General features: G+C 41.3%; 1 protein-coding gene and 1 long non-coding RNA gene across 4 annotated transcripts in view; one reads left to right on the plus strand and one right to left on the minus strand.

The window, feature by feature from the left end:
* Nucleotides 1–18,502, minus strand: part of CPAMD8 (C3 and PZP like alpha-2-macroglobulin domain containing 8) — a 166,017-nt gene that overhangs the window by 30,321 nt on the left and 117,194 nt on the right. The window contains exons 30-35 of the mRNA XM_051972095.1: nucleotides 9,613–9,778; nucleotides 6,266–6,352; nucleotides 5,942–6,078; nucleotides 4,289–4,444; nucleotides 3,819–3,881; nucleotides 402–634 (exon numbers count right to left, since the gene is read on the minus strand). Coding sequence (XP_051828055.1) covers nucleotides 402–634; nucleotides 3,819–3,881; nucleotides 4,289–4,444; nucleotides 5,942–6,078; nucleotides 6,266–6,352; nucleotides 9,613–9,778 — 842 coding nt within the window. The remainder of the gene's footprint in view (nucleotides 1–401; nucleotides 635–3,818; nucleotides 3,882–4,288; nucleotides 4,445–5,941; nucleotides 6,079–6,265; nucleotides 6,353–9,612; nucleotides 9,779–18,502) is intronic.
* The window catches only part of LOC127545064 (uncharacterized), a 51,330-nt gene that overhangs the window by 27,319 nt on the left and 5,509 nt on the right, over nucleotides 1–18,502 (plus strand). The window contains exons 2-3 of one of the 3 annotated variants that reach the window (XR_007949586.1): nucleotides 890–991; nucleotides 5,871–5,961. This is a non-coding gene — a long non-coding RNA (uncharacterized LOC127545064). Of the gene's footprint in view, nucleotides 1–889; nucleotides 992–1,409; nucleotides 1,821–5,870; nucleotides 5,962–18,502 lie in introns of those variants that run through there. The other 2 variants (XR_007949584.1, XR_007949585.1) reach the window with 2 other exon arrangements.

An 18,502-nucleotide genomic window follows, 5' to 3' on the forward strand; every position in this document is an offset into this window, starting at 1 on the left:
CTTCCCTATATGTTATCTGTTTCTCCAAGTGCCTCCCCACCTCTTGCTTCTCTCTTGGACTCCCTTGGAATCCAATTCTTCATTACCCTTGCTTTGCTTGTTTCTCCATGAAATCACCAATATGTCTGTTTTCTCCTTTTGCCCAGGTTCCCAAAAGTGAACAAGCTCAATGCTGGTAACTATAATTTGTCCATAGAAATGCATGAACACACGATAATGAATGTTGTGAGCATGTCATTGGTTTATTAGTTAAAAGATTCTTGCTCAGTAATAAATTTATGAAAGTCAGAATTCCTCTCATTTGGCTGGTTCTGTAGCACTAATTTGGAGTAATGTTGATCCCTTATCTGCCTGGTTTCTTCAAGGTTTTCTAATGATCCCAGCCCTAGACAGCTCCTTACCTGGTACATATTTCCAGGATCACTTTGTACTCTTGGTGATCTTGATCAGATGCTGGATCGTCATCATCTACAAGGGGCAAGTCTCTTTGAAGGGTTTCCAGTTTCTTCGCTGGAGAGACCAATCCAAGTGGAGACTGAAAGCGGTGTCTCTCAGTTTTGGGTTCCTTGAGGTTCACAAAGAGCTGGAAAGCTGGCTTGGCAATTGGGTCAGGCACATTATAGGTTACATCAATCTGGACCAGCAGAGAGAATATATCATTTAGTCATCAAGAACTCTGCATGGAAGCTGGGTAGCATGAACTGAATGTGACGCATGGATGCATGTCATCTCAGAATTCCTATCTAAGGCATGAATTCTCTGTGGCACATCTTTGATAAGCAGTTATTCAATCTCTGCTGGATATTCTCCTGTGATTCACAATGAAGCCTGCTCTATTTTGGGACTGCTCTCATTTCTCCTTCAAACACCTTTCTGTCTTTTGTTCCAGTTCTCTGCTCTGGAGTCATTTGAAAGAAATCTAAATTCTTGTTCAGAGAATAGCCCTTTAAATACTAGATGATGGCTTCCTATTCTCCTGAGTCTTTTCTAGGTAAGTATCCTGAGTTCCTTCAGTTGGTTTAATGCCAGGGGAGGGAGGCAGAGGCTCCCAGCCTAATTTTTTTAGCATGGTCTCCTATTACTCTTTTATAGAACATATCTCCTGCCAACCTTGGCACACCATTTCAGGAAGATTCTTGTACTCTCTCGTTTCTGTCTCTGTCATTCCAGCAAGCCTAGAATTTTTTATTTTCTTTTTCTTTCAATCTCTGCAAATCCTGCCCATTCTTAAGACCAAGATCAAAGCTTAACTTCTTTCACGACATTATCTCTGACTAATGATAATAACTATATTAAGTTGTTATGTGTAAAGGGCTTTGCAAACTTTCAATCACTGTATTAATCTAAGCTATAACTAATCTTATCGTTAGAGAGAATTACATGAAAAAAGGTCTGGCTTGATCTTGCAGGATTTAAGAATTGAAGAAAGATGGGAAGAAAGAATTCTAGAATTGCTGGAATTGAAGGAGCATAAACAGAGACAGGAGAATACAAGGCAACTTCCTGAAATGGAAAGACCAATCTGGCTGGATGAGAAAATGAAGCCACAGGTGCAGTGACTCCTAACATTACTTGGGCTTCATCTTCCCCTAGGATGATGGCAGCCTTGCCATTTCAAGGCTAACCAAGCTTTGTTTTCACCCAATATGCAAGTAACTGGCTCCAGTTGGAAAGATTTGAGGGGTTTGGGGCAACTAAAGGATGTAGTGAATAGAGCACTGGCCTTGGAATCAGGAGGACTTGAGTTCAAATCACAGGACTTGACATCTCTCTCTCTCCTCCCCTAGCATCAAAGCAAGTAAATATAACTAAAACACTGACTTCCTGTGTGCATGACCTAATCTGGAGTTCATCAAACTAGTTCTGGTGAAACAGTTCTTTCTTTCTGCTGTTCTTTTAGTGTGTGAGTGTGTGTGTGTATATGTGTGTGTGTGTGTGTGTGTGTGTGTGTATGTGTGTGTGTGTGTGTGTGTGTGTGTGTGTGTGTGTGTGTGTGTCCTTAACTGGATTTGAAATTATTTGAGAGGTCCCCTGGCCAGGATATTGAATAGAAGAGTCTGTCCTAGTCCCGACTGCATTTATGCTATCTCCTAAAGGTAACTACAATGAATGGCTAATCTGGCTGATCTCATAGAAGTTTCTATTTCCATTCTTATTGGAAACAGAAGCCTCAGACACTTAACACCTATGCTGTGTGACCCTGGGCAAGTCATTTAACTCTTTGGAGTTTGCTTCATCAAAACAAAAAAAAGATCTAAGGGGCTCATCAGCAGATACACGGACACTTTCTGATGCTGAATAGAATGGGATTTGTCCATGGCCATTTTGGTTCAACAAACATTTTCTGAAGTTATAGAATGTAGGCATTGAAAGAGCCAATTTTTTGGGTAGCTATGTGGTATAATGGATAGAGTACCAGCCCTGAAGTCAGGAAGACCTGAGTTCAAATCTGGTCTCAGACACTTAACACTTCTTAGCTGTGTGATCCTGGGTAAGTCACTTAATCCCAGTGGCTCGGCAAAAAAAAAAAAAAAAAAAAAAAAAAAAAGAAAAAAAGAAAGAAAGAAAGAGAAGAGCGAGCCAATTTTATCAAGAATCTCATATATAATATCCCTTCCCCAGCAAATGGTCATCCATCCATCTATCCATGCAACTATCCATCCATGCATCTATGCATTCTCAATTTGAAGACCTCCAATGAAGAAGAATTCACTACCTCCCAGGCAATCTGGTCTTTTTTTTTTTTTTGGGAGGGGGGATAATCCTAATTATAAGGATATTTTTCCTTCTATCAAATCTACATCTGCCTCTATCCACTATTTACCTGTTATTCCTGGAAGGTATTGGCCCATTGCTGCCACATGACAGCAGGTCTTTTTCATGTCAAGATCAGGATTATATCCCCATTGAATCTTCTCTTCTCTTCTCCATATTAAACACGTACAATTCCTTCACTCGGTACTCAAGCAGTAAGTGTTCTAGCCCTCTCACTGCCCTGGTTCTCTTCTTCAGGAATGAATGTCTTTCTGAAAATGTCAGCTGCATGTTGCAAACCAAGTATCCCCTTCAATCTAGCTACTACCTTCTGAAAGGATTAGAATTTAAGAATAACTCGAAAGATCAAACTGTGTCAATGGACACAGGGCATTATTTTAAATTATAAACCTCAGAACATAGAAGGTGAAACTTTTTCTTTCAAGTAAAATTATAACACAACTTTTGTGTCAGTTGATATAGCTGACCCTTCTAGTACTGATATGGCAGAGGATAGATAGCTTTAGCATTTTTGGCTGCCATGTCATATTGTTGACATGTTGAGATATATATTGAGTTTGCAGTCCACTAAAACCTCCAGTTTTATGCTATATGCAAAGCCTCAGACTCAACCCAAAGAGGAATACTAAAGCAAACAAGAAACCAGCTGGTCTAGCTGAGAATGAAGATATTGCTCTTCCACTTGTTTTAGCTTGTAGTATGGAGGGATTGGTTTTCAGCCATGTGCATTCTGCCTAGGGCCCTCTTGTGGACAAAGTGTGCTTTTGTAATTTATTTATTTTTGGTGGGGGAGAGCTATTGGTCAATGCATGCATATTGCTGGAAGGAGAACTTGATTGGCCTTGAATTGGTAGGGTTGCCATCATCCTAGGGGTTCCTAGAAGACCATGGAATCTAGAGGAATAATTATCACTTGTCCTTAAGGAAAAGGCAATTTTGAGCTCTACTAATTAGTGGGACATGGAGAAGTAGAAGGAAGGAGGAAGAGGAAGAGAGAGATGGAGAAAAACAGAGAAAGAGAGGTCTCAGCTTCCTTTTCTCACCTGCATCAGGCAACAGCCTTCTCCCTTGGCGCTGACAAAGAGTCCGGTAGGAATACTAGGTATCTGCAGAAAGAAGAGGAAACATGACTCTCACTTGAGAGACACAGGAAAACACATTCCACGTAAAGACTCGGGGCCTATTTGACCTTGTGTACATTTATCACAGCCAGCTATGTGCCAATACTCCCCATCAAAAAGCCTCTAGCACCCTCTGTGATGAATGATGCAACCGTAATTATGTCATCTTTAATTTATAAGTCATGTGTGTCCACGCCTAGGGAAGGGCCTTGGAGAGAACAGCTCACAAGGTTTTGTGCATTATCAAGCTTAGCCTTCCCCTGACACAGGAGACGTTCCTTAGAGCTAGGACCTGGGCCGGTTCCCACAATCCTTCTTCAGGGAATTCACACCCACCAGCTGAGAACAGCATTTTCTTCCTCAGGGCTGCAGTGTGAACGGAACCAACGTACCACCGCTGTCTGCAGGACTTTCTGGTTGGACTTGTTCAGTTCAAATGTCTCCTGGTAGTCTAAGTTAGTTGACGCCAAAGAGATGGTGAGATTGACTCCTCCAATGTAAGATAGGATAGCGTATTCTGCCAGGGCCTGCAGAGCCACACAAGTGTCCTGGGAAATACAGATCAAGAATTCACAGTAAAATGAAAGGACGTCTTTTACAGTTTTTTAAAGTTTTCCAGGTAGTATGAATAATTATGGGAAAAAAAGATCATAAAAGCAGGAGATACTTGAGAAATGTGTCATGAAAAATTGATATCTAGACATTTCTTATTGAACCAGAATCTGATTTCTACTTGTTATCTCCCTGCATCCCTCAGAAACTCCCCCAGCTACCTCTAGTCCCTCACAGAGAAGAGGGTCACAGAGCTGCTATAGACATAGTGTCCTATAAGTTACCCGCTTTCCAGAGCCGAGGCAGCATGTACAGCAAGTCTCCAACCTGCAACTGCCAGTTGGGTCATCTTGGACATCCCCTTTTTCCTCATTCTCAGTCATGGCAGCTCCAAGAGACGCTCAGCTCAATAATCAGAGCTCCCAAACAGAAGGGAGACTTGGGCTATAGCAAGAGGAGGAGCACTGGAAGCTGAGGATGGGGAGGAGGGAGACCCATAGTTCCCTGCCATGGGCAGATGAGATCTTGACCGTTCTGCTCAGTGAGAGGACTGCATTTTAAAACAGGCAGAGATAAATCGGAAGCCATCTGGAAGAGGGTGACCAGGAAAGGGAGGATACTAGAAACCATATCACTTGATGACTGGCTGAAGAAGCTAAGACTGTTCAGCCTGGAAGAGAGGATGAAGGAGGGATATGAAGGGTGTCTTCAAAGATAAATAGACTGTGAGAATAAAGAAAGATTCAATTTATTCTCCTTGATCTCCAAGAGCAAAGTGCAAAGTGAAAATGTTGCCAAGAAGAAGATTTTGCTTGATATAAGTTATATGATTGTAATATATAATATAATAATAATATATAAAATATAATATATATATATAATATAATTTGCAAACAGAAATCACTAAAAGTCCATCAGACTTGCTTTATTTGAGCATCTAGCTAGCACAGTAGACAGAGTGCTGGCCCTGGAGTCTCTGACACTTACTAGCTATGTGATTCTGGGCAAGTCACTTAACCCTGTTTGCCTCAATTTTCTCATGTCAACTGAGCTGGAGAAAGAAATGGCAAACCATTCCAATTATCTTTGTCAAGAAAACCCTAGATGGGGTCACAGAGAGTAGAACACATGACTGAAAAGAGACTGCACAACAGAACCTCCTAGGGAGGCAAGCTCCCCATCTTCAGAGGTCTTTAAGTATGTTCTAAATAGGATTCCCGGTTTTTCTGGGGTTGGACTAGAAGGATTCAGGTCCCTTCCTACTCTGAGATTCTGGTTCCATGTGTAACATAAGGATGACACTCATTCCCCAGTTGGTAGGCTCCTTAAAAGTTCATGTAATTCAAAACCCTTTTCATTTCATAGAGGAGGGCACTGAGCCTCCCAAGGATTTATACCCTGGTGCTCTAATTCCCATTCCAGAGCTCCTTCCATGCTTCCTACCTGTGAGAGTGCAACCAGAAGCCATATTGTCATTCCAAACACAGACGCACCTGTGTGGACGAGAACCCCCCGAGTGCGTTCCTCTGCTGCGACAGCCACTTGACCACCGGCAACGCCGACGCCACATCTCCCAGGAGTGTATAAGTCAGTAATGCGTAGGCTGTCATCTCCACCTCTGCTGAAATAACTGAAAGGGAGAGAGCCACTAATAATTAAATTAGAGGAGGGGATTCCATCCCAAACAGAAGCTTCCTGGCAGATGGCATCCTGCAAAAGCAGACATTCTAGATGATTAGAATAAAGAGCCAATAAAAAGCAATGCACACTATTGTCTCAGCTTTGGAGACACACACAAGAACTGGGAATACCAGTACCTGATTGAGAAAGTCCATCATTAAATCCCATAAATGTGTCCTCATCAGTAACAAGAGTTCCCGTTAAGCTCCAATGTGTGAATCCATCTGGAATGACATAATACTGATGTTAGAGGAGCAAATAAAAGCAAAATAAAATTAGCAAATAAAAGGTAGCCAAGGTCCCAGAGTCCTTAGAATCTCAGGGTTGGGAGAGATGTCACAGGGTACCTGATGGTCCAACTATAATTGAAAATGATCTCCACAAATAGGTATCCATCTGGCCTGCTATCCTGCTTATTCTATCTGGACCAGCACAACCAGACCAGATTGTCAGAAAAATGTCCTGAGTATCTGAGTGGGATAATCCGCCCATTTCATTTGCCCACCGTAGGGATTTAACATTCTGATGGCTAAGTGACCAAGCACTAACACTAGTCTGCTATATCTAGTCAACCTCCAACCACCATACCAGACAGAGCTTCCACCAGACTGCTCCAGTCCACTTGACCTTACTAGAAAGGAGCTGTTCTGATTGGAGAACAACTAAACACATGCTCAGCTAGATTCCCCTGTCCCACACTGCCAGAGCAGGCGAGGATCTGGCTGCCCCAGGCACTTATCTTTTATTGTGTACTTGTACCCCAAAGCTTAGCATGGGTGCCAGCATGTTTGGGTGTCTGTCTGTCTGTCTCTCTCTCTTTCTCCCCCTCTCCTTCTCCCTCTCTCACCTTCTCTCCCTCTTCTTCTCTCTTGTTCTCTCTCATTCTCTCTCTGTCTTTGTCTCTTTCTTTCCCTCCCTTCCTCCCTCCCTCTCTCTCTCTGTCTCTCTCTGTCTCTGTCTCCCTCTGTCTCTGTCTCTGTCTATGTCTCTCTGTCTCTCTCTCTCTCTCTCTATATATATATATTATTTATATATATTTATATTTTTATTTATTTTATATATATTATATATATTTATATTTCATATAGCCCATGCTGAGCTTTATATAAGCTTATTATATATTATATTATATCATTTATATTATATTTATATAGTCAAATGTAGGATTTTCCCTTTATCTTTATTTCATTTTAGCACAGTCAGGTCATTTTTTCACTCTCTCCTCTAATGTTCCACAAACTCCAACAGACATGTAGGGAAGAAGCAAAAACGCAGAAGGAACTTGTTAAGGACATCCACCTGAATGACCTTCTATTACCTTAAAGCCTCTAAAGTCAAACTCATTGTTTTCCCTCTAGACCTTCCCATCCTCCCCACTCCCTTGTTTCTATTGGGAATAGCACTATCTTCCCTGATGCCCAGATTGATAATCCCTAAATCAATCATATTGTCAAGTCTACAGCGTCTGACAGCATTTTGTAACCACCCCCAATTTGAACCTCCTGTAGTCTGACTCCCAAGGAAACCACCGTATTGAAAGCAGACAGTATGGCATTTATTGGCTAGAAGTCAATTAACATGTCCTCATCAACCTTAGAAAATTGATTTATCACCCCTTATGTTTTCTCTGCCCCAGTGGCAGAATTGTTGGGCACACCCCGGATTCTCCTAGGGAACACTACAGCCCAAGAGGCAGGGATCCATAGGCACAGATCGGCAGGGAGACCCAATTCCACAGTTGTATTGATCCATTGCAATCATGTCTGGCTTGTCTCTCTAGCCGCTTATAAGATTCTACTCTAGCAGTCTCATGGGAGTTCCTCAAAAGTCAGTGGAGAAACTGCTCATCCCTGTTGACAGAGAAAAGCTCAGTGCAGTCCTAGCCAAGGAGAGGTTGGGACCCTCCTTATGTCTACCAGGCTGCCGTTTCACCTCTTCCATTCACCCCACCTGCTTGCGCTTTCTGTAACGCTCACATTGGATCTCGGTTGAGTTTTTGCCTGAGCCCTATCAGAACAACTTCCTTGCAGTTCGTGGCTATGAACTCAAGTATCTAACAAGGATATTTAGGTTTTTAAAGAAATAGTTTTAAATATACTACAATCTCACTGAAGTATTATCCTAGCGCCAAGCATGAAACCCAAGTTGGTTCTTATTTATATCCTTTCAGTATGTGCTGAAATAAAAAGATGTGGGTTATATAGTCCCATTGATATGGTTTGCCATTGTGGAACAGGCCACGTCCTTGTCTCCTCTGCTGCGTCCCACAGAGAGCCATGCTTGATGCATATGTATATATGTACATATATATATACATATACATATGTATGTATTTTTTTTTACTGTATTTTTGCACAAATTGGGTATACTTTGGCATTTATCCTAGGAGACTAGTGACTGAACTGAAAGAACCATGCTATAAAGTTCCCCCATTAAGGAGAAAACTTGGCATGAGCCCTGAGTAGAGCAGAACACAATGAGGTTCCTGTGGAGTTCTTATTCTCAATCATTTGCCTTTAAATGAATTATTTCTGATTTGCAACTAGAAAAGCCTAACTGGGAAATGAAGACAATTCCAAGCCTTTGTCTGCTCCCCATGAATAATTAATGAGACTCATGTAGATTTTTATATAGTAATATATGACTGATTTAGATTTTTATGTAATAATATGACTGATAATAGATTTTATAAAATAATATATAATAATACTGATTTCTATTTTTCTATAATAATTTATAATGAGATTAATACAAATTTTTATATAACAAGAATGATATAGATTTCTAAGTGGAAAAGCTGGCTCTGGGTGATAGTGAGGTATAATAGGTAGGGAGCAGGCCTTGGCATCTTGAAGACTTGGATTCTGCTCTTATTCCTAGTTTGTGTGACAGTGAGCAATTCATTTAACCTTTTAGAGTCGTAGACAACTACTTAAAACTATAATTAAAAAAAAAAACCCTTAAAACTACAAAGAAGAGTTGCTGTCTACATAACAGATGGAGGGAGTTCCCATATCAGAAGTTCCCCACCCTGATGAAATTACAGCAGTGGACAAAAATTTAGGTTTTAGAATGCAATTCTCCCCATGACTTTTATTTAATGATCACAATAGCTCTGTGACATACAAAATGGAAGCATGAGTCTAGCCATCTGACAGATGAGGAAACTGAGGTTCAGACTGGGGAGGTGATTTGCCTGGGTCAGGATTCAAATTCAGATCTTTGACTCAAGGCAGAACATTTTCACCATGCTGGGCTGCCTCTGCTCTGGCAAAATCATCTGACCAGGTTACAATGCCCAGGACTTGGTCTAGTAGCTTCTTCCTGGGCCTGAGGGATTTCATCTGCAGAATGAGGGATGGATGATGCTTTTTCAGGCCTTCTTCAGCTTTCACATGACTACACGGGTCTACACATCCATTCAGGCTAAGGGAGGGGGAAAACGGTATGCTTGTGGTCCACTAAGACCACCCACCCAGATTACCTTGCATGATGGCCAGGCTATTCAGTTTCCGAAGCACAGCTGGAGCAGCTGGACTGTGCAAGAGAGTAAGGCAGTAAGCAGTGAGGGCGCTGCTATATGGATCTTCTGCTGAGTACAAGTTGGACTCCAAAAAATGTTTTGCTTTGCTAATAGCTATTTTTTCTTCCTAAATTGAGAGAGAAAAAAACTTTTTTAATAACGACTCACATTTATATACACAGAGGTTTAAGTTTTATTGAGGACTTTCTTCACAACTCTGAAGTGCCAGGATTATGTTCATTTTCTTTCATTGTCCTCCTCCTAAACCTATGACATCATGCCTGTGGGGAACTCCTTCATGTGGAAAGTACTCCCACATTAGCAGCTCATGTCTAACTTAAAAGTCTGAAAGAACTGACCAGAGCACTAAGGATGACCCTTAGGGCTTTATCCATGGTTAAATGAACAAGTCCCTTAACTTCTGTTTGTCACAAGTTTCCCCAAAATGGGAATAAAAATATCACCCAGGGCTGTTATTGGATCAAATGAAATATTTTTAAAGCACTGGCATAGTATTTGGTATATAAAAGACATTTATATATGCATATATGTATATATATATATACATATACATGTATATGTGTATATATATATATATATATATATAGAGAGAGAGAGAGAGAGAGAAAGAGAGAGAGAGAGAGAGAGAGAGAGCATATAGTGCCATATAGTGTCCCTTCACCAAATTAAATGGTCTCCCTTCATGCTCACTGAAATCTTTCTTTTCCTGTAAGATTCTGGCTTCTTCATGAAGCTGATATCCTCAGCTGGAACTCATTCCTTTCTTCTGGAAATTTCTTGGGTCTGTCTAGAATTCTCATTTAATCACATTCTCACTTGATTATGGTGATTTGAGAACATGTCGAACCCACTCAGATTATAAGCTTTTTGAGGAAAGACAGGTGTTTGGTTCCTCCTCTCCCTCCCTCCCTCTTGCCCCCATCTTTATTATCTTTAGTGTGGAGCAGTGGACTTTGTAGATGCTTAATAATTGATGAGCTGACCTGCATTACACTGGAACCTTCTTAAGGGTCTCTCTTATCTAAACTTTGTATGTCCCTCAGCATTTACCAGTGTTCTGCATACAGATGGAACTTAATGAATATCTGTTGAAGTCTTCAATGTTTGCTGAAATAAACTAGACTACGTGTTCCTTCGGGGAAAGAATATCATTAGTCATTTTTCCTCATCATCCCTCTTACCCCTGACACAGAACCAAATATATTTGAGATGATAATGACATATAAATTGATTCCCTTGAGGATATTACATATCTCAGAATTTAAGAGAAGGACAGGTCTTCAGTACCTCTACCTGAATGAGAATTCTCTCTACACTATATCCAATTAGTGGGCATCCAACCTCTGTTTGAAGAATTTCAAAAGGGGGAGCAATCCATTCAGGATAGCTTTTTTTTTTTTTTTTTTTGCTGAGGCAGTTGGAGTTAAGTGACTTGCCCAAGGTCACATAGCCAAGAAATGAAAAGTGTCTGAGATCAAATTTGAACTCAGGTCCTCCTGACTTCAGGGCTGGTGCTCCACTGCGTCACCTAGCTGCTTCCAATAGCTTTAATTTTTAGGAAGTTTATATCTTTGCAACTTGTACCTGATGAAGTCCTGATTAACCAGGTTTGGTTGGCAAAGAAAGACCGAAGTATTGATGAAATTACTCCCTGAGGCAGGCAGGGAAGAGCACCCATGAGGATCAATTTAACCTTTCAGTCTCACTCTCTGTAGAGATTGTGCAGTCAGATATCCAAATTATATCAAACCCCCGAGGTTAAATTTCCCCTGTAAATCAGTCCATAGCTCACACCATCTTTGCTGAACCCCCTTGGCTCAGTCTGCCATGGCATTCTGTATCATGGTGTCTTTCAAATCATCCCTCATCAACCCTCTATTCTTTCTTCTTCTTATAACTAACTCTTTCAGGGCACTAAACTCTATAGATTTAGCCAGCCAGCTAAGGTCATACTCCAACATCATGGGGTATTCCTTTCTCCTGGTTAATTGTTAGTTCCATTAGGGAATTTCTCTTTTTCATCATTAATTGTTAACATCTCTTTCTTCATTAACTATATGCTCTCATATTTACCACTCCTGGTTTCATTTGGTCTGTGACCTCTTCTAAATAAGCCTACCTTTTTCCAAAGAGAGTGGCCAATTCTTCACATGACCAAACCCCAACATTGGTACTTAGAATCTTATCAACAGGTGCCCAAATCCCAAACACATCAATTAGAACTAGAAATTGCTCTCCTAAATCACATCAAACCTATTCCTCCTAGTTCTACTCTCTTGGGTCATACAAACAGGTCTAATTTCCTTTCCACAGGATGAATTCTCAAATTCTTGAAGAGAGCTATTAAGTTGCTCCCTATAAGTCTTTTCTCCTCTAATTGATCTTCCCATTCACCATGCTAGTTGACTTCCTCCGGACTCTCTCTAGCTCACCAATGCCCTTCCTAACTTGTGAAGCCCAGGACCGACACTATGCCCCAGATGCTGTCTGAGCAGGGCAGAGCACAAAGGGCGGGTACCTACATTTTTCTGAATGAGCCTAAGACAGAATTAGTTTCCATTCCACATCAATGATTCAAATTGAGCTTGCAGCCCATCAAACAATCCCAAACTGTTTCAAACTGCCGTGTGATCACGTCTCTCCCATTTCATATCTCATATCATCTTTTATATTTATCACTATCTTATCAGCCATGCACTCCAATTTAGCCTTTCTAGATACTGTCACAATTGGAGGAGGATGCACAGATTTCATAGACTTTCAGGTATAAAGGCCTTTGGTAGCAATAAAAAAGAAATTTCCTCTAGTTCCTTCTTCCTCAGCAGCCATACAATTTCTGCTTCATGGCCTCTGATAGAGAAGCAGCCTGTTCAGTTAGAGTTTTTCTTTCTAATAAGACTCAATCAGACTCTTTGTAACCCACCACCCATTCTCCTAGTTCTGTCCTCTGGGATCAATTAGGACAATTCTACTCTCTCTTGGACAGCTTAGTGTCACTGCAGCGAATAATAGAGTGCTGGCTCTGGAGTTGGAAAAACTTATCTACCTGAGTTCAAATCCAGCCTCAAACACTTACTAAATGTGTTTGTGGGTAAGTCACTTAACTCAGTTTGTCTCAGTTTTCTCATTTGTAAAATTTATGGAAAAGGAAATGACAAACCACTTCAGTATCTTCACCAAGAAATCCCCAAATGGAATCAAAAAGAGGCAGAACTGAAAACAACTAAACAATGACATTTCTTTCATTTGACAATCATTTGAGAGTTCTCTTGTCATTCCAACTCCACCTCTTCCCCCCATCCCCCTCACATTCTTCCTTCCCTCTCATTATTGTCTCCTTTTCAGAATAAACATGTTTGGCTCCTTCAGATGGTCCTCCTCTAGTATGAGTTTGAGTTCTCCCAATCTGATTATTCCCTCTGGATGCTGTTCAGCTCATCCATCTGACTCCCTCCTCAAATGAGATGTCCAGAACAGAACACAACAGGACTGCTCCCATCCCAAGAGTTTTCATTGCCAAGGAACCCTTTTCTCCCTGGTCTCAAACTGTGAAAGCCCTCTTGTTGCTAGAGACTGGTTCATCGTAACCAGCTCCCAGGCTTACTGCCACGCCAGGTCAAGAGGAACATGGGATGTACTGAGCTGGCCAGTGAAAGAAGGACAAGACTTGCTCTACTTGGCCCCAGGAGCAGAATTAGGAATAGAAGACTGAATGGCAGAGAAGCAGATTCCAGTTTGATAAAAGGGGAAATTTCCTAATAATGAAAGCTGTCTAAAGTGGAATAGGCCACTGGGGCAGATAGTGAGCTCTTTATAGTAAAAGTTTTCTTGAGAAGGCTAGCTGACTACTCATAAGGCATGTAGCAGAGGGAATCCCTACTTAGTGCTGGCTCTGGGTTCAAGTTCTGTTTTTACAGGTCAATTGACCTCTCCGGGCCTCAGTTTCCTTATCTGTGATATAAAGGAGTTGGACTAGATCACCTCTAAGCCTTTTCCATCTCTAAATTATGATCCCATGACCCCTGATCTCCTGTCCAACTTTTGGGATAAAAATTACTATTCTCTTTTTAAAAAAGTTTCATTATTTTTCAATTGTGTCATTTTTAGTATTGTCTGATTCTTTGTGATCCCTTTCTGGAGTTTTCTTGGCAGAGACACTGGAGTGGTTTGCTATTTTCTTCTCCAGCTTATTTACAGATAGGAAAACTGAGGCAAAAAGGCTTAAGTAATTTGCCAGGATCATCAGTAAATGTCTTAAAAGTTACTTTGGAAAAAAAAACAACCGAGGAATAAATATTCAAATGTTCTAAACTTTAGATTAACATTTTCATCATGCTCCAACCAGAAAAATATGTTAAGGAGGTAACATGGTATTAAGCAGAAAGAAGAAAGAGGCTGTGGGACAGTCATGGTACGAGAAGCCTCAGGGGCCATGCTGAATTCTTTAGATTTTCTCACTCACAAAGCTCAGAAACTCTCAACCATTGGCTATAGGATTTCATTTTCTTCTCTGCACAGGACAAAGATTCCTGAACTTTCTCTCCATCTCTGAGATGGTCATGTGACAGGAGGAAGATTAAGCCTGGGGCCTGGCAGATGACAGGGCTGTAATGGGGGAAAGTGAGTTGGGGTCCTACATCTAAGCCTCCTGTGGGGCAGTTTGGAGAAGCATTCTTCTCAGAATCTACATAGGTCTTAGAGGCACCTTTGGAGAATCTTACAGCAGCCATGACAAACTCATAAGACTGGACAAAAGACCATGTACTGGCTGAACCGAGAGATTAAATCACAAACTGATTTGATCCTTCTCCAGTATTCATTGAAAACCACTTAAGTGTTCTGTAGGAGCGACAATATATCTATAATCCTTGGTTTGTGGCCTCCAGAAGCCAAAAATCTTGTTGACAAGAATTAAATACATACAAACACACACACACACATACATGTGTACATACACAAAACCCACAATACATTGCACCTAGGTGCATGTACACACATGTACATAGTAAACCATGTGCATACACATGCATGTGCATACATATGTGCATATAGCTATACGCATACTTTCTCTTTGAGTAAAAAGATGATTTTATTTTCATACATGGATCCCCAGGAGAAAGTATAGTGCCTGACACACAGTGGGAACTTAATAAATGCTGGATTGATTGATTACTGACTAAATGAAATAACAGGAGGACAATCCAAGACAGGACAGACGAAGGCTAGTTTTGTGGTACAGAGTAGGAGCCAAATGAATGGTCCGCACACAGGACAGTGAAGGTCCAAGCGCTTAGAAGACCGAGGCTGTTGTCCCAGGTCTGCCAGCAATGAGCTAGGTATGTGAGTCATTTAATCTCTAGGACTGATTTCCTTACCTCTAACATGGATTGGTTGATCATCAGCTCACACAGATTTAGAACTGAAAAAGGAGCTCAGAAGTTGATTATCTAATGTATCTCCTTGATAGTTCAGGACTTGCTCAATACGCATTCATTCACCCACTCCCATATTCATTTGTACAGTGGACATTTCTTTGGCCACAAAGACAAATCTAGGGGCAGTTAGGTGGTGCAGTGGAGAGAGCACCAGCCCTGAAGTCAGAAGGACCCGAGTTCAAATTTGGCCTCAGACCCTGAACACTTCCTGGCTGTGTAACCCTGGGCAAGTCACTTAACCCCGACTGCCTCAGCCAAAAAAAAAAAAAAAAGACCAATTCTTTCCCCAAGGATGCTACTGGAAGAAACAATGTGAACCCAAATAAATTTAAAAAGATATCTTCCTAGCAAATCCAAAGTAATTTCAGGGAAGCAGATCCTGGCACCAAGGGATCAGATGGGCTCTTGAACTGGGGAGCTTAAGCCTGTTGGTGACCAGGAGGCATTCTGCAGCTTGTTTGACTGTAGTACATGCAAGAGGGAACTTCATAGTTCATATGACTTAGGGCTGGACCTCAGAGATTGCACTCTTAAATAAAAAATCAAAGAATTGATTAGAAGAGACTTTCTAACTTTAAAATCTACACACCCTGAAGATTCAATGCAACTGCTTTGTTTAAGAGATGAAGAAAAGGAGACCCAGGGAAGATGATGGGACTTGGTCACACACAATGCTGGGGACAACGGAAAAGGGAAAGTGATGCAAATGACAGCGGTGCTGAAGGCAGGCAGGTCTCGTCCTGTTTTCCGTGCTGTCTCCTCACAAAGGAGGGCAGAGCAGATGCCGGAGAATAATAAGGTCCAAAGGTCTCTGGGTGGGGTGGGAGTGGGGTGAATGGGGTGACTGCATCCTGCAATCATGTTTTATGAATCGCAATGACTTCGCCTCTCAGGAACGCAGTCCTGATAATTTATAGAAACAATGTAATTGTACTTGATGTAATTTGTTTCCTTTCATTCCTCTGGGGTATGACCTTTACTCTTCCCCCTTGGCTCGCTTGCAGAAAGAGCAGCCCCGCCAGGAGGAGTTGTGTTGCTCCAGAAGTGGGGGTCTCTGCGTCGGGCTCTCTCCTTTTGGAACCCGAGCCCTGGTTTGCACCCAGGTGGGGAGCAGTATCATGAGCTGAGCACAAGGAAAAAGGGTCCAATTAGCCCTGGAGGCTTAGACATAAAAGAAACCACATTTGGTTCTGTGCTATAAAATGGAAACTGTTGCTGGATGCCTCATAACTGTGTTCACATGCAGCATGGGAGAGGTCAGGCTGCCGAGAAAGAGCCGAACCAGCCGGACGCACCTCCGATCCTCCCAGCCGGGCTGTAGGGGTCACTTGGAGGGCTCAGGCAGGGCAGTCTCTTTCCTGACCCACTTCTCCCAGAACAGTATGGTGCCTCCGAAGACATTCAGTCCAACCCTCCAACAAACACATCACTGAACACCTTCCCTCACCTGGGCCCATCACAAATTGCTTACTACCTCCAAATGTATAGCTATAAAGGTATAATATATATGTATATATATATATATACACACACACACACACACAAACATACAGCTTACTCCACTTTTGAACTATTCAGATGAAGGCGTTTTTTCTTCTTTGTCCTAAATCAAAATCTGCTCTTCTACCTTCCTTTCCCTCAAGTAATCCTAACCACTGCCATTGGGAACTATGGGTCAATTCTCTCTTCCACATGAAAATCCCTCAGATGTTTATACAAGTGATTGTGAGCTAAGGGAATCTTCTACACGCTAAACAATTCCAGCTCGTCCACAGAGTTTCGAGTTCTCTTAGCCCTCAGAGGCAGGTCAGCCTTCTCCACTTCCACTCCAGCTTGTCCATCCTTCCTGGGAAGGGCAACAAACTGAATCTTGACATCTAGACGCAGCTTGTGGAGGACAGTGCCGTCATTAGCCCTTGTCGACATATTAAAATGCTGAATGTCTTGCTGTCTCCCATGCTGGAACAGCTCAATTCTTCTCTGTGGGCTCAGAAGGCACAGCAAAGCTATTAGCATCCATACTTCAGTGTTGAGTTTTCTTAGAGAAGAAGTATTTCTTGTCATGGGAGGTCTTACGAGCTGCACACCCCACTTAGGGTTACGGTTGGGATTCATAAAATGGAGTTTAACTAGAGGATCTCTGAAGTTCCTTCTCATGCTAAGGTTATCTGATTCTTTTTGTCATTCAGATATTTTTCAGTCATGTCCAATTTTTCTTGACTTCGTTTGGAGTTTTCTTGGAAAAGATACTTGAATGGTCTGCTAGTTCCTTCTCCTGCTCATTTCAAGTGAGGCAAACAGGGTGAAATGACTGGCCCAGGGTCACATAGCTAGTAAGTGTCTGAAGACATATCTGAAATCAGGAAGATGAATCTTCCATTCTCCAAGTTTGATGCTCTATCTACAATACCACTTAGTTGCCCCCCAATCTGATTATCTACATATCCTCTAATTCCCTGACAATATCCAATTGTTGAATCTCTTTCTTTTCTTTCTGGTTTAGCTAATGGGCTCCTTCCTTCATGAAGTCTTTTCTGATACTTCCTTCCCCACTTACATCACCCCTCCAAAAAATAAAACAGAAACCAAAATAACTTTGTGCCTCTTTTAATGTATTTATCATAAATCCAGCAATTTCTGCATAAATCTCTGAGTTCCTTGAAAGCAATGACTATGTCTTATTTGCCTTTGTATTATATCCTTTAGTACTGAGAGTCTTCTACAGACTAAACAATTAGCCTGTAGAATGAATGAATGCATTGCATATGCACTTTACTGAACATGTGTTAATGTGTGTGGGGAAGACAAATACAATCTTTTTAACCAACCCTAGTCCATTAAGATATAAAGTCTTTGCCATGGTCTGTCATATGAACTGGTGTTCAAAGAAGTAAAGACAGTTGTCAGGAGACCACCTATTTTATTATTATTTTTTTAATTTAAATTAATTTTTTTGAGACCACTTGTTTTAAAAATTAACGTGCAAATAGTTTTGGGTATTCACCCCTAGGACTGCAGAGGTGGCTGTTTTCAAAGTCCAGACAAAGGCCATTCCTGGGTGTATGTTGTATCTGGAGATATTTAAATTCCATTCGTTCTTTGGGAAGCCTTGAATGATTGAGTTGAAAGAGACCTCATCTTATCCAGCCTAATCTCTCTTTAACAATACAAATTATGCAGCCCAAGCTCTGATGCAAACTATTACCGCCATCCCATATATAGGCAGTATAGAGCACTGGACTTGGAGGAAGATCTGAGTTAGAATCTCATTTCAGAGATTTACTAGTTGTTTGATCATGAGCAAGTGTTTACTTCATCTCTCTTAGTTTCCTCATCTGTAAATGGATTGTTGTGAGGATTAAATGAACTCACATATGCAAAGTGCTTTAAGGCCT

This window comes from Antechinus flavipes, chromosome 1 (assembly GCF_016432865.1).
Source record: "Antechinus flavipes isolate AdamAnt ecotype Samford, QLD, Australia chromosome 1, AdamAnt_v2, whole genome shotgun sequence".
Classification (NCBI taxonomy): domain Eukaryota; kingdom Metazoa; phylum Chordata; class Mammalia; order Dasyuromorphia; family Dasyuridae; genus Antechinus; species Antechinus flavipes.